The 15548-nt window shown below is 51.0% G+C and overlaps 1 protein-coding gene across 3 annotated transcripts in view; it reads right to left on the bottom strand.

The window, feature by feature from the left end:
* LOC310882899 (uncharacterized protein) overlaps window positions 1-3593 on the bottom strand; it is a 30071-nt gene extending 26478 nt beyond the window's left edge. Inside the window, exons 1-2 of one of the 3 annotated variants that reach the window (XM_083802335.1) lie at window positions 3452-3593; window positions 2237-2750 (exon numbers count right to left, since the gene is read on the bottom strand). In XM_083802335.1, coding sequence (XP_083658461.1) covers window positions 2237-2423 — 187 coding nt within the window. In that variant the 5' untranslated portion in view covers window positions 2424-2750; window positions 3452-3593. Of the gene's footprint in view, window positions 1-1182; window positions 1394-2236; window positions 2874-3451 lie in introns of those variants that run through there. The other 2 variants (XM_083802336.1, XM_083802337.1) reach the window with 2 other exon arrangements.
* Between the last annotated feature and the right edge of the window lie 11955 nt (window positions 3594-15548).

Genomic DNA, 15548 nt, shown 5'->3' with positions numbered 1-15548 from the left:
CGCTCCCAGCCCAACCCCTGCCCTTTCCAGCTTTATTTGGAGGCAGCCAGCAGCATTAACCGCATCTTGTGCTCGAGCCTAAGAGGAGTAGGAAACAAACAGCACTGAATTCCACCCCATAACACATCCTCCTTTTGTAGGGCTGGAAAGACGAATCACGAATCGGACGCCGCAGACAAACAGCAATTCAAGTCTCACTCCAAGCCAGCCCCAGGGAGAGCCCCGGGGTGCTGGCACCCAGCTCCCTGCTCAGCACCCAGCACCGCCAGCTGTGCAGGGCCACGGCCGGGTGCGCAGGCTGCGGCTGCACGGAGGTGGCCCCTATTTAGGGCCTGCCTCTCCCAAATCCTAAAAGAAGCATCGCCTCTTAAAACTGTTGGACAAGTGTCTTCTCAAAATAAAAAGGGTATCCATGGCAACGACTGTATTTAGGAACGGGAGGGCTGGCAGAGGGTTAGAAACCCCAGCAACAGGCCACAGCACTGCTGCTCAAACATATTTGGGTGGAAAAAAAAAATATTATGAGCCTGTCTCAGCTGCTGGCTGGAGCCTGCTGCTCCCAGAACCGGGGTTCCCTGAGGCTGTTGCTGTCGGCTCGTTCCTTGAAGCAGCCCCTCTCCAAGCGATGCCAGGAGGGGACGGGGACAAGCTTCTGCCCTGCTGACCTCGGCGTCTCAAACACAGGATGCAGGTGGGGACTGCAGTGGCTGGGACTGTGCAGCACATCAGGAGCTGTGGGTGTTTAAATGCCTCGTGACAGAGTGAGAAGAAAAGGAAACAAAACGTAAGGTAATAGCAGTAAACCCATGCACTTGATGGATCAATTCAAAACATTGCTTTTTTAAAGCATGTTTCCTTGAGAGACAAGCACGCACATCGCTTTGCTTCCCCAATTTTGCTGGAAATGCAGAGCCCTGAGCACAAGAAGCTCAAGTTAAATTCGCATCGCAACACTGCACACAAAGCCACCTGGAAAGGTTTAACCCAGAAGACGCGTCCTGAGCCACAAACCTGCAGAACTCCCCAGCAATACAGCCTACAGAACCAACGTCACCGTCCGTGTGAGCAGAGGCCATAACAGACACCCCACGCTTGATTTCAGCCCGAGGAAGAGCTCTGGATTTCAACACCATAATCTAATCCCGCTCGCTCTGTGAAAAAGCATTAAATCGGCCTCCTGACCTTGAGGCATCAGCACCAGCCACGTGCAAACAGCATCTTGTCCACGTAAGACTCGTTCTGTGGGCACTCAGAATAACCCATCCTCCAGCACTACACGGAGCCACGGGCTACCAAAGAGCGAATTCCTCCCCGGCTGCCCTGCAGGAAGCTCAGCAAACCCCTCCACGGAGCCCAAGTCTAGCGAGAGGGGCTGGCACTGCGGCCACAGGCAGACAGGGAAGTCTCAGACATCCAGACCAGCCAAAGGAGAGAGAGTTCAGCAGTGGGACAACGTAACGTGACTTCAGCCTTCCCTGCTGGAATGTCTCCACGGGCTAAAACGTCATTCTCCCACAGGCAGGCATCTCTGCAAGCAGGACAAACGAGGGGGGGAGAAAGGGGAGGGAGGCACACACACACACCACGCGTGCCTTCCAGCGGCTCTCGCCAGAGGAACCAGCGCTCCTGCCACCACAACAGCCCAGCGTGGGTAAGGGGGCTCAAAAAGCCAACTCATTGCCTCCCCTGATTTTTATTTATTTTTTAAGGTGCTCTAAGCACCGAGCTTCCAATCAGCCCCAAACAAGCTGGCAGGAGTCACAGACCGATCTCTTGAGAAGATGGGTTTATTTTCTCACAAAGGTAACAGACAGTACGACGACAAACTTTACTAGAGGGCCCCCTGCCTATTTATTCACTTTCTGGTCCTGGCCAGGGAGCACAGCCAGGTCTCGGAGCCTGCCCCACGAGCCTGTGCAAGCCCTGTTTGTATTTTTACTGCTTCACATTTAGATCCATGCAGGACTAGCCAAAGGGAGCTGCGGGGAGATCTGAGCTAGGCAGGACACAGCTCAACTCCCCACCCCAGCACACGCCGTCCCCTTGCTGCTGTGTGCAGCAATTCAGACTCCAGGCTGAGGAACTCCAGAAAGCAAGGGGGGAGGGAAAGAAACAGGGGACATCTTCCTAGAGCCCTTTAGAAGTCAAACCTCACTCCACAAACGCTCCCCGCCTGTCACTGGGCTGCGGGGAAGCAAAGGAAGCTCAGAAGGCGCGCACGCAGCCAGTCACTCACCTTGGAGCTGGGCAGACAGCGCTTCCTGCTGCTGCTTGTATTTCTGGGCCAGGGCTTCAGCACTCCTCACCTTCTGCTGCAAGTGATGGTACAGGAAAACTCCCGAGCCTAAGCACACCACTGCCAGCAGGCAAAACCCGGTCTGCAGGAGCCCCTTCTGCCTCCTCGAGCACATGCCCGTGCCCATGATGGGGCTGAAGCAAAGCAATGCAGCGCTGCCTCCCTGGTGTTGCTACAGCATCTGATTTTTTTTTTTTTTAATTTTTTTTCCCCGCAGACAGCTCCTTTCCTCCGCAAATCCCTTCGGTTACCCTCTGCCAGGTTCGATCCAAGTCTCAGTCCGCTCCTCCCCAGCCCTCAAAGCAGCAGAGGATGCTCCAGAAGCGGGTTATTCCTCATCGCCCGGGGGAGAGGAGCGCAGGCGACCGCCGTTGGCCGAGCAGAGCCGCATCCTTCAGCTGCGAACCGCCGCGGGGTCCGGCCCGGGAGGCGGCGGGGGGCTGCCGGGGGGACCCTGCGGAGGAGGAGAGAAAGTTTTTGCTTCCCATGTGCTGCAGGAGGAGGAGGAGGAGGAGGACGAGGGGGGGGGCAGCCGTGGCGCTGGGCTCGTCCCACCTCCCCCTCTCCGGCACCGACCGGAAAAAATAAGCCGTGGGCTGAGGAGTGCTCCTGCTCCCTCCCTCCGCTTCCCTCCCCGCCTGCCGGCGGATGCCGAGGGGAAGCCGCAGCCCCGGGGCCGCCAGAGGGGCTGGGGGGCTGCCCGGGGAGCCCCCCAATGTCCTGGGGGTCTCCCTCAGCACCCCAGGGGCACGGGGAGCCAGCACGGCACCTCCACCCCAAAGCAGCTTGAGCCACCCGCTGCCCCCCCGTTGCTCTCCGCCCCCCTTTCTGCACCGCGGGCACCTGTTGCTACCAGGAGGCAGCTGAGGGACGTTTGCCTTGGCTAACAGGGAGGACATCCTCCAAACCCTAAGGGGTTTAAGAGCAGGGCTTTCTTCTCAGGAAAACACAAGCCTGCAAAGGCCTGAGGACGGCAGAAGGGTGTAAGATGCATTTTCAAGGTGCTCCGAGCAGCTGTCGCCTTTCCTAAAGACGTGCCTTGACACGGGCTGTTCTTTCCTGGCAGAGCCCAGCCTGCTCCAGCCGGGCAGGGGAAGGTGCGCAGCTGGGCAGGAGCAGGAGGGAGCAGCCCCGGCACCCGGGACGCGCACGCACCGCTTGCTTTTGGCACCGCGCTGAGCTCAGTCCGAGCGCTGAAGGCCCCTGGTGTGCGGTGAGCCTTGCCCGCGCCAGCAGCCCCGCTGCCAGGTTGGCTCATCCCTTATCGGAGCTCGCAGGGACGCTTCCTCTGGAGTTCTGCCAAGCTCCGTGTTTCAGGCATCTGGAGAATAAGCAAAATTCATAACAATTAATGCTTCAGCAGCAATTCCCCCTCCAAGAGTCAGGCGCAGCTTTACAAACGTTAATCAAAGGAGCTCTACAGCGCTGCTGGGAAAGAGCACGATGGCATCCCTCTGCCTCCGAGACGCGCGGATGGGGACATGGAGGCACGGCACCCTCTAAGGTTACGGTTTATCCGAAGTAACTAAGTTTTTAAAGTTAATTTTTAAGCATTTTAATCAGATCTGGTATGCCTCTTGAGGTGTATGCCAGCAGAAGGGCGAGACAGCCGACGGGAAGTCAGGTGATCTGGCTAACAGGCCTGGCTCCGGGCACGGCTTCCGAAGGAAAAAAGCACACCTTTTTTTTAATGAATTAACTGATTATTCCAGACTGAAACAGCGGAACGTGAAACTGCTGAGGTTTAACGCTCAGGTCTTTCTGAGACCCAGAATCCCCCTACCATGATGCTGCCTGTGTCTGCCACAGACCCTCTGAGGTGGGACCGGGGTGATCCCGTTGCTGATTGAGGAATCCTCCCACGCCGCACAGCCCCCGTGCACCCCACAGCCTTGCCGGCCAACTGCTTCTCGGCACGAATGTCCTGGGGGGGTTGTCGGATGCTTCAGCATCTCCCCAGGCTGTTTGTCAGGAGCTGGAATGTCTTTTGTCTGCGTCTTGAGGACTGGGGAGGCAGCCTGGGGAAAGAGGGATTTGAGTCTCAGTTTTGCTTCTATTCAGCACATTCTTTTTTTTTTCTTTTTTTTTTTTTTGCCTGCTCTCATTAATTACTTCCTCATGTGCTGGTTCCTGCCTGAGAAACACTGGGGATTCCTGAGGTTTTGACAGAGAGGACTCTGGAAAAGGTTAAAATCCTGATTTAGGGAACGGCGATCCGAGAGGGCTTCGGTTGACGAAGTTGCTGCAATCCAGCACTTCTCTACCACTGTAACAAACTCACTTACGGATTTAGCTCCACATTTCTGTACCAGATCCAGGGCCAGAGGAACAGAGCAGCCCCAGCAGAGAGCAAAAGGGTTTGCTGCTCTGCCAGTGTTTGTGCTGCGTGGCCTGCTAGTGGAATCCCCACAGGCTGCGAGCTGACCCCACGGCCCAGCAGGCAGGGACAAAATCCTCCTCCCTTTCGGTCCTGCTCTTCCGCATCCAAACAGCACCAGGGCCCTCGGCTTCAGCTGCTCTTCTGAGATGTTCTCTCGTTTTTAGGAGAAGCTAAACAACTGCAGGAGCCCAAGGAGGTAAGGGCACTCACCAGAAACAGCCCAGAGAACAAGGCGACATCGGGATGAGATTACAAACCTAGTTTGGGTAGTTACCTGCCATTCGCTTTTGCAGTTTTTCTGTTAAATGTGCCCTTTTACTGAAACGTGCCCTTTTCCTTTGCCTTCCTTGAGCACATCGCTACAACTTCCCACATCTCGAAAGGTGCACAGCCACGAGGCATGGGTGTTTTCACGGGGATACAGAGGAGAAGCACCCTGCGCTTTGGTAAACAAACCGACCGGAGGTGACAGCTCTCTTCAAATCCATCTCCAACCCCTTTGTTTCTCTGGGATTATCTGATCATCTCCTTTTGCCTTCTTTAATCTGACGAGTGATCGCATCTGATGATAGCTTTAAAATAATAATCGGAGCAAAACAAGCGGTTCCCATCGGGACTGTAGGTACTTTAAAAAAACGCCACTTTTTCCTGTGTAGAGCTAGCCATGAGTATTAACCATCTGCACAAATATTACAGTCCTGGAAAGCTCCATCATTTTAATCAGAGCTTTGGAGGCAGTAGCAGGCATTTAATCGGCTGTGGGAGTGTTTTCAACCAGGTTATATAAATGCTGTCAAGAAACCAAGTGTCTAAAAAGGACACCTGGAAGAAATGTACCTTAGTGCTAGGAGGAGACGGGGGGGAGGCTTTATTGCTCAGGGGCTGCAGCTTCACAACGGTATTTACAAACCCACCGATCAAATTGGCAATGGCCACAGTCCTTTGAAGATGACTAAGCAGGACACCACAACCTGCAGCCTTTACCGGTCTTGCAGTGACATCCAGGGAGACCCACTGCAGGGATCCGGTGCCCAAATGTTGGAGGCACGGGCTGAGCAGTGTATGAGAAATGATGGGCACAAAGGTTTAACAAATCGTGTGCATCTGCGTATGTACGTGCATGAATTTCTAGCATTAGAAGTGTCTGTGTGCCATGCATTTCCTGGAGGTGCAGCCCTGCCGTGGCAGGGGGTTGGAACTAGAGGATCTTTAAGGTCCCTTCCAACCCGAGCCACCCCACGATTCTCCGAGGTGCCTGTCCGAGCACACACACACACATTCCCAATTCATTTCCTGTAAGAGAGAAAAGTGCCCTAAATCAAACCGCTCCCAGGGGCAGCTCTCAGCTCAGCCTCTCCAGCGTTAGGGGGTGGGAAAGCTGAAGCTCTCCTTCCTTCCTGTAACGAGCAGTGACAGCTTCTAATGAGGATCCCTCAGAAGGTGCCCGGGGAACCCATGGGGCCATTTCTCCAAATGCATTGTTTGCATTATTTTTTGCCTTCAAAAGCACGCTGGCCCTGCCATCCCGGTTATCTCCCCCAATCTACGTGTGTACCTCGAGCCACATCCCAGCTTAAAAGTAAGAGTATGAGATCTGAGGAAACCCCGAAGCTCTCACAGCCCTGCCAGACCCTGGTACAAGAGCTGAGCCAGGTGTGGGCACGGCCATAATATAGGGAAAGTGAACGAGGGGAACATAAACCTGACTTTTTGAGATTTGAGGTCAAATTCATCATCTAGAAGAGTACTGCACAGAAAGTGGAGCTCCAGGAACTCCAGGCTCACATCCATGAACTACCAGAAGCAGCATCAATGCAGGCAGCAGGCGACACAAGCAGAAAGCTACCACCCACCTGTAAAGACTGCTGGCAACCTCTAGACCACAGCACGTATTTTAAGCAGAGGGCAATCAAAGCACAGAGCAGATAAGCTCCTTGAGGCCCTGAACAATCACACCTCAACCCCGGTTTAGGGTACAGCAGCGTTCCTGGTCCTCCAGTAAGACCACGGCTCTCCAGCTGTTGTCTTCATTTTTTTCTACTGAGAAGCACCCATCGAAACCCTAGCAGGAAATGGTTGGTGTCTGCATATTTTGGCATGTTGCTTGCTACTTTCTTTAAAACATCAGCTCCCAGCATCAAAGGATTATTGGAGGAAGTCATTATTCTTTCAAAAAATCTATATTCCAAGTGCTTACAGTGAAAATAAAGATCCACAACATGAACTGTTGCATCTTAATTCCTTTGGAAAAAGAAAGCACCTCTTAACTCGACATCCTCTTTCACAGTTCGGACTGGTTCCTGCAAAGAAGGCACCTTGCCTTGAGTGAGAGGAAGCTTCGCTGAACCTGGCATTTGGGTTCCTTTTTAAGCAAAACCCATGAGGATTGGTTTCACAGGGATGAAACAAGAAGGGGCAAAGAGCATATCCTCTCTAGAAAGTGCATCATAGTACAGTTAGAACCCTGTGACTGTCGCTGCTTTGTTTTCAGTGTCTGCAACGCACAAGAAGTGCTTTTGCACCAAGTCTTTCTTGCCTTACCAAGGTGCTGACAGCATCGTTATTAGAGCCAGGGAACATTCCGACGCCCAAAGGTAATAGAAATGCTGTTTGCCAGAAAACAATAGCAAGCTGGCACAGGGGGTTTTGTTTGTTTCTGTAGATGGTGCTCACCTCGCCTCCGCCTCCCTCACCGGGCTCTGCCATCAATCAGCCCTCCTTTCCCCACGGGACAAAGACACATTGTACTGCTAAACCCTCCAGGGCTGCCGGGGCTGGCCCAAAGCTCTGCAGCTTCATGCCTTTGGGGCCCAGCTGGTGGTGTAACACGGGTATTTGCTTTTGCAAACGTTATTGTGCCCCACTTGTCCTGCACATAGATAATGGGAACTTGGTCCAAGTGTTTTTGGCGGGAAAATACCTTGTTGAGTCTGAAGTCCACGTCGCAGAGCAGTGAGAAGAGGATCTCATCAATTACTCCACTGTGGCTAGCTGGGAATCCTGCTAAGGTGACTGTCTTCAGCAGCCTCCCTCCAGGTGTGCGCCCCCAGCTGGCACGGGATGGATGTTTGATAGCAAGAATTCAACAGGGAGAACAACCAAGACATGGAGCGATAGAAATGGAAATCAGCTCCTGTTCTATATTAAGCTGTCAAAAAGTCTCTCCATGGCCAACAATCAAGTTGACACTAAACTAGTTACGGAAAGACCTCTAAACATGAGAAATTGTTACCTGCCTGTATTTCCAGCTCTACTTGTCTGACCAGCCCACAAGTCTCAAGGCATTATTGCCCATTTGCCTCCCTGCACTAATACCAGAGGCCGTATTTGGAGATAAAATCTGCAGAAGTGCCTGTTACTCTCATAGATCCTGTGGCTGTACACACAAACAGCCAATTTGGCATGCAGGCACTCAGCTCTTGCACGAAAATGCATGTTCTAGCCAGCACTGCCTGCAAACTCAACCTCAAGGAGCAATTACAGTCACATAAACTCCTTTTCTTATGTAACACTAAGTAACAAACCTCATGGAAAGTGACTCTGCAGGCTCTGTTTATGTGATTTACAAAACGGAAAAGCCCCTTTGGGGCAAACGAATTCAAGCCCCTCTTGTCCAGACGAGGCGGGACTGTTAATGGTTACTTTGACAGTGCACTGTCCAGCACCCTGAGGAACACAGCACTGGACAATGATCCTGATACTCAGGCTTTTTTCTCTTTGAAACCCTTCCAGTTACTCCCCTATTTCCTTGCTCCTTGCTTATTTACCTGCTCAGGCAGTAGTTTCCCCTCTGACAAGTCTCCCAGTGTCTGCAGCAGCATGAGGATTTCATGGCCTGGGTTTCCAGCTGCTGCACGAGCAAAGCCAGCGCTTGCAAAGGTCTCTAAACCTGGACTTGCAACGGGCTCCAAGCCTTCGTTAAAGACTGGAAAGGCGTTGTTGCTTTGCCTGTGTTTACTTTTAAAAATGGACACAGTTTTAAGAAAGGATTTGGCAACATTTGCAGCAAGAGAACTATTTCATACAGAGATTGTGTACACAGCATACTAAGTACAGCCAGAGAGGCAGAAGGACCTCGCTCCCCTTGGAGCAGGGAGGTTCAATGCCAAACGTTCATTTACAGCCACACGGAACTTGACCTCAGGTACATGAATAAGTTGCTTAAGTAATTGCAGCAGCAGGAAAAAAAAAAGAAAAGAAAAGGAGGTTTAGTTTCCTCCTCTGCTCTGTGGCTGGGAAAACAAAGCAAGGACTGGATACATCACTGGTGTAATCCCACTGACTTCACTGCAGTCACACTCGGGATCACTTTGGGATATCGAAGGCTACATTAATGCTGCAAGAAGCTGCACTCCCAGGCTTTCCCAAGCATTAGCATTCTGATGTGGTAGAAATTCATGCCATAATAGAGCACTGAGAATCTTAAGATAATAAAGAGGCAAAGCTGCCTGCTGTTACCACTGCTAGCTAATTATAGCAGCACGGACAGACTTCCCTTACAGAATTCCATATGCCATATTCAGCCAGCATGACAAATTAACTGTGTTAAAGAGGAAAGGCTGAGAAAACGTTGCTGATTTTGAAATCCTCTAACGCTAAGGGTAGAAATAGAGGAAGCAACTGAATGACCATTTGCCTGTTTTTATCACCCAGCCCTCCCTCTCGTCTGTAGGTGTGCATCTGCTGACGTGGGTGGGATGGAAGGCAGGGGAAGAACTCACCGTTTGGCAATTCATTAAGAGTTTCCTTGTTGGACCCTTCCACTCCACCTTGGGCTGCGGGCACAGAGCCATCGCAGACCTCCGCCAGTCTTCCACCTGGCGCTCCTGGGACACAGCAAAGGCCAGAAGACCGGATGAAACAGATAGGTCCAGTATTCCTTATTTTTCAGTGGTGCTCAGCACTGGAGGGAGTTTGACTTAGATATGTCTACAGCAGCCACTGTAGGGAGAGGGAACCTTAGATGGGCTTTAAGCAGCAGAACTGAATTGCTGGCACACGCAGGTAGCACTTGCAGATAAAGCATCAGTCCTGACGAGTGAGGAACCAGCCGCTGCTCAGAGTGAGCATCCAGCACCCAGCCACAGGAACTTGCAGCACCACAGCGTCCACAGCTGCCAGGGGCTCTGGACTGCCTCCGTCTAGAAGCTGCCAAGAAGGCAGCACTGGTGCACACAACTTCTGTAGGACCAGCTTCAGAGCATCCTTCTCCAGATGGCATCACTGCAGCACAGCTGGCAGGCAGGTGGTTGCTCGCTAGCCAGAGGCTGGAGCACTGTTGGGACAAACTACGGCTGTTTCCACGAAAAGAGGGAGGCCACCCAGCCTGTGCCCTCCCCAGAAGAGTGTAGTCAGAGGAATTTTGCACTGAGGGCACCACAGGGGCTGATACCGACCCCTCACACAGGGAGAAGTCCCCAGTTTGTCACCTGAGCAGCAGAACTACTCTTAATTCTTCTCTGTATATAACACCTCTTTTAGGGAAGTGTGAAACTGGTCCCCAGGTACCAGCAAGCCCATTTGGCTGCTCCTTTAACCGGCCAAGCAATGCCCCCTCTGTTAACTCGCAAGTTGCCAAGACCACATTGCTGCTTGGACACGGGGAGCAGTGAGGACGTGCTTTGCTAAGATGGGATTGTTCTGGGTGGCTGACCCAGCAGCTCTGGCAGAGTCACTGCCGCTCTGTTTTCATGTTCTTCCCCTCTTTTTATTCTCTGCAGAATTCTGGTTTATTTACTGCCAGTGCTGATACATCGCCAACAGGAGAGCTGTGACCCAACGCATCACTTCTTCCGTAGTACTCCACAGCAGTACAGGGGGATCGGATCCTGACGCAACGTTGGTTCGGTGAGGTGCACGGGACAAGAGGATAGATCCTCCTCTTCTCGTTTTACAGATGAAACTGAGGCAGAGACTGCTTTTTATAGGGCTCCAGGGAACTGGATGAAATTCAGAAGCAGAGAAGAGTGCTTCTCCGCACACCATGGCAGAACAATTACCCAGCTTTGCCCCCAGGCGGACTACATGACACCATTATATTTATTTGCCATTTGCCTTATTGATGGCAGGCTCCATCCAGCATATTCTTTGCAGAATTTCTTAGCAAGTGTTTTAAAGTTCCCCCTGGGATTTCAATTTGATGTATGAAGATCCAGGCTGCCTCTGGTGCTTTTTATCACAGCGACTGGCCTGCAAAAAGCAGGATGGCGAAGGACTGCCAGCTCAGTGAGTCAGTGGACTGTGCAAGCACACGTGGTCAGAGAACTTCAGCCAAACAAGTGTCAAGCAGGGCCCCTTTAGTAGCTTTTAGTTCTATTTACACCCCAATTCTATCTGTATCTTTCCTTATATATTTTTAAAAGCAGCAGAGAACTGAGTCTAATCCTGATGCTCTGAAGATGCCCCTTTACTGCCTGGCTCATCTGCCAGCAAGTCTCACGCCGTGCCCCCTTTCCTGAGTGTGAGAACCAGGAAGGAATATATGCCTCAACAGTCGGGCTGCTGAGAGGCTCGTTTGGCTGAGAAGCTCCAAACTCACGACTGTGTCACCTTGGGATCACAGGGAGATGGCCACTAAATCACTTTCTACTCTTCTGCAAGACAAAAGCCAGTGGCAGTGACCACGTGTCTTGCTTGCTTGTCACTTAAGGCTGATAAGCAAGTTTCTCTTCAGTGGTGTGAGACTGCCCCTTGTCTTTTTCAGGCCACCAAATATAGGCTAAAGGGAGCTAAAGCAAAATAGTTCTATTTAAAATTCGCAGTCAAGAGCTGTTCTAGAGTCACAGAGCAGGCCAGAGGAGCTTCAGTCTACACTATCAGCACTTCAGAGGACACAGACAGCAGCAGCCAAAAGCTAGGAAACTTTTCACAGAAGAAGAGTGCCTGTCCTTGCAAACAGGAGCAATCCAACTCTGTTTCTTCGGATGAGGACAGCTTGACTAGCCAACGAGCTGTCCTTCAGTGATCCTCATTAAAGTTTCTGTCTAACCTTCATACTGTTGACATCCCTGCATGATCTTTTTGTGGATTTTTTTTTTTTTTAATGCTCTACTATTTTAATTTCTGTGAGATGCTGGGAGCTGAGCTAACTTTCTTAAGGACCCTGCTGTGTCCGTTGGTTCATTGTAAAACAATGAAGGCAAGACATTTCCTCCATTGTCTTTCAGCTTATATGGGATTAAAATGCTATGTGTTTCTTGGTTCTATTTTCCACTTCATTTGTATTTGTGAAAATGACCGTGTAATGGCAACACAGAATCTGGCACAGATGAGTCTTTATGTCCTTTGTCAACAGAAACTACCAGTACTGTTTGCAGTTATTCATGGTATTGTGCTGTATTTTTGAGCAGAACAGTCCAACACGCCCAGCACTAACATTTTTGGTGTGAACCAAAGGTAAGTATCTCCTCTTCTGAACCAATGAAATTACTTTCACCTTCCCTAGACATTATTTTTAAACAAATGAATGCAGACAAGTTCCACAGAGTGCTGGAAACCTTTCCAAGCAGCTTTTAAAACACCCGATGCAAAACACTAAAAACAATCATCACTGTCTTGGTCTTATTTGCTCAAATGATTTCTTTAATGATCACAGGCCAATTATACGACATTGCTTTCAATTACGCCAGTACAAAACTGGAAAATCTCCACCAAATTCAAGAGTTACCAGATTTACACCCATACAGGTCACACAAAGCTGGACCCACACTTTTGCCTATTATTTATCGGTTACCTTATTTGCCTTTATGTTTATTGGATACAGATGGTGTCCCAGGACAGACACAGTCCTTTTAACATATACATCTATTAGCTTTGCAAAGACTCCTGGCTTATTTTAAATCTCCTGTTGTTTAGACTGGCTCCTGAAAGGCCAAGGCTCGAGACATCAGGAAGCAATTTGGATGTTAGAATCTCAAGGATTTAAACCCTAAGGCCTGTATTAACCTGGAGTCATACTTCTTCCAGTAAGAAACGTGGGTTAAAAAATCAGGATAGCTCTTTTTCAGTGCTAAAAGTTGTTGGCAAGGAATAAAGAGGAATTCCCCTAGGGTGTGGATTCTATTAGGCTATGCTTTCATTTGCTTCAGAGGAGAGACCTAGATGTGGAATTTAACTTACTCAGAGTTAATTCCCAAAGCTTGGTATTGGATGTAGGTCATTTTCTGGCTTGTTGTGAGACTCAGATGGGTTTGAAATACTGCAATTTTCACTAAAGAGCAGAAGCCACCATATCCTTTCTATTCTATACAGGTCATTGTCTCTGAAGGCAGTGCCACAAGGTGTATTCATAACCTCAGCACACATTTGCAACGTGTGAGCCAGGGAAAGCTGCCATTTCCAGGCTTTGCTTTTAAGGAGAGAATTCCCTGAACCAGTCTTTCCACATGCAAATTCCTGTATTAAGCATTCAAAATAGGCACTGCAGGACATAGATGCTGGCCAAAGCATCTTATACATGACTTGAAGACACCTCTTGGATAACCTGTTTTCCCCTCAACAGACTTTTTTTTTTTCTAAGTCCTGTTCAATCACCTTCAAGGATTATCTGTAGATTTCTGCTGCTGATACTACCATCATGGAGGCATCTGCCCACATGGCCCAAGGTTCGCAGGTGCGTGTCAGTAAGCTGAAAAATGTTAAGAGGAGCTCTTTTGTAAGAAAGGCTTATTAATAGAGCTAAATCCATGGAGACTGGCTGACCCTGAAGTGGCCTTCCATGTCTGTTAGATAAAATGCCTAGAGCAGAAGCCTGCAGCCTGTGACTATTTCTGTGTAACAGCGGCATCCAGTGGGCAAAAAGAGATTCCCAGCAAAATATTTGAGAAATCAGGATATGACCATGTAAGAGCAGAGGTTTCTCTCCCATATCCAGAGCTGTGTTTCCTTCTCTCTCCCTCCTTAGCGTCATTATCTATTCCACATTGTAGCAGAGATGCTAGTGACGTTGATGTGGCTAGAGCCAGATCTATGGAAACAATTCTACCACAACCAAAGCCACAAAGTCACACGGAAAAAAAAAAAAAAACAACTAAAAAAAGGTCAGAATATATAATCCAAGTGAAATACTCATCTTACTAGATTTATTCCTCTGAACAACTGGATGAGACTTCCAGGTGGCAGAGCTGGTCACAGATGGTGCTTCTGTTGTCAAGTTTAGTCTTGCAGGCAACCGATTGTTCACAGTACTTGGACACGTTTTCTGTAGGAAAATAATACAACAAAAATCAGTGCTGGACCCTCTGGAAGGGGAAGGTGCTATTTTATAAAATGTCCAACTAAAGCCTTGCACTCAGTCTGTCAGATTTCACTCACTCCCTTTCACATTTACATTTTCACGATTACCCAAACATACGTGATTAAGTGGTCTGGCCAACACCACTTTTACACAACACAGAGGACAAGAGACCTGACTGCTCAGTCCTCCTCTTCGGCTTTTATCAAATGGCAAAGAAAAGCTTGGTTTTGGACAGGTCTTTGTTATGGTAGCTGCTAGAATACTGTGACTTTTTTGTGTCAGAATTTTGCCCTCTTCAGTCTTCAGGAGCTCCAGCCAACGGTGCTGCCCATTGTCTTTGTTCCCGTCTTATGGATTTTAGGGCCCTGGAGAGCCCTCCTGATGGGCTAGCAGGGAAGGAATTATGATCTTGCTGCCATATTCCTGTTGTGAGTGCGGGATCTCATGGCATGAAGGTTTGACAGCCCGATTAGGTGTCTGGCCTCAGCAGTGGAAGAGGAGATGGAGTGGGCTCTGCTGCACTGACAACAGCTCCACAGGAGCGCATTACCGGTGTCGTCAGTGGAGAGAAGCAATGCAAATTCATGCCTCTCTGAGGAGGAAATCATTATCAACGCAGTAATAACACCTTGTGCTTTTAGGCTCACCCATTTTGAATATGAGTGACAGCAAGGCCCCAGCTGGGCTGCCTTTCTTTGCAGAGGAGACATTCCTGGTGGGAAGCTGAGCCTCCCCGAGCCCTCCTGACCACCCGCAGGGCCAAGTGACACAGCACCTTGCTGGGTCTGATGCTGAATCCCCAAATCTCCCTGACAGCGGACTAACTTACCCTCAAATGTAACACTCAAACGTTTAACAAACGCACCTGGGACCTTATAACTGCATTTTTTTTTCCAGTCAGAAGAGCCCACGGACTTCAATGGCCATTTCGCTTGGGCAGAGACGACCCCCAGTGTTTACTCTCGACGCTATGAAGGGATCTGAGGCACAGAACTCAGACAGGGCAGGGGCAGGCGCTCGGAGAGGAGACCATGAGGTGAGGCGACCATGAGGTGAGGTGACAGGACCCTGAGGCGCGCGGCCCAGCCCCAGCCACCACAGGAGCCCCCATCGCGCCCACCCCCGGGGCCCCGCGCTGCCGTTGCCTCACGGGACTTGTAGTCAGCGCCCCCCCGAACAAGGAGCGGCACCGGGGCGAGGAACTGGGAACTACACCTCCCAGCATGAGCCGAGCTGCGAGAGGCCTGGGCGGGAGGGGAGGCGGGGACGGGCGGCGCCGCTGCTGCAGCACCCGCGGGGCCGGCGGGCCGCGGCCCGGCTCCTCGGCCGCTTCCCCGGGGGTGAGGGGCTCCGGGGGGGGCTCGGTTACCTCAGCGAGGCAGCCCCCGCTGCTTGGCGGCCCTTGGGGGCTGGGGCCGGGGTGGGAGAGCCGGGGAGGGAGCCCTGAGGGAGCCGGGGGAGGCTTCTGGTGGGGGGCGACTCCCGGCCCGCGGCCGGTGCTCGGCTCCTGCCTCACAGGAGGAACCCGGAGGGAGCCGCAGCTTCGTGTCTTCTGCTCTCCCCTCAGGCCGCAGAGCGGGGCAGCTTGCAGGCTCCTGCACCGAGGATGAAAAAGGGAAGGAGACAAACACGGCTCT

Source organism: Anser anser (genome assembly GCF_964211835.1).
Source record: "Anser anser genome assembly, chromosome: 17".
Classification (NCBI taxonomy): domain Eukaryota; kingdom Metazoa; phylum Chordata; class Aves; order Anseriformes; family Anatidae; genus Anser; species Anser anser.
This window is presented reverse-complemented; position numbering and strand designations above follow the sequence as displayed.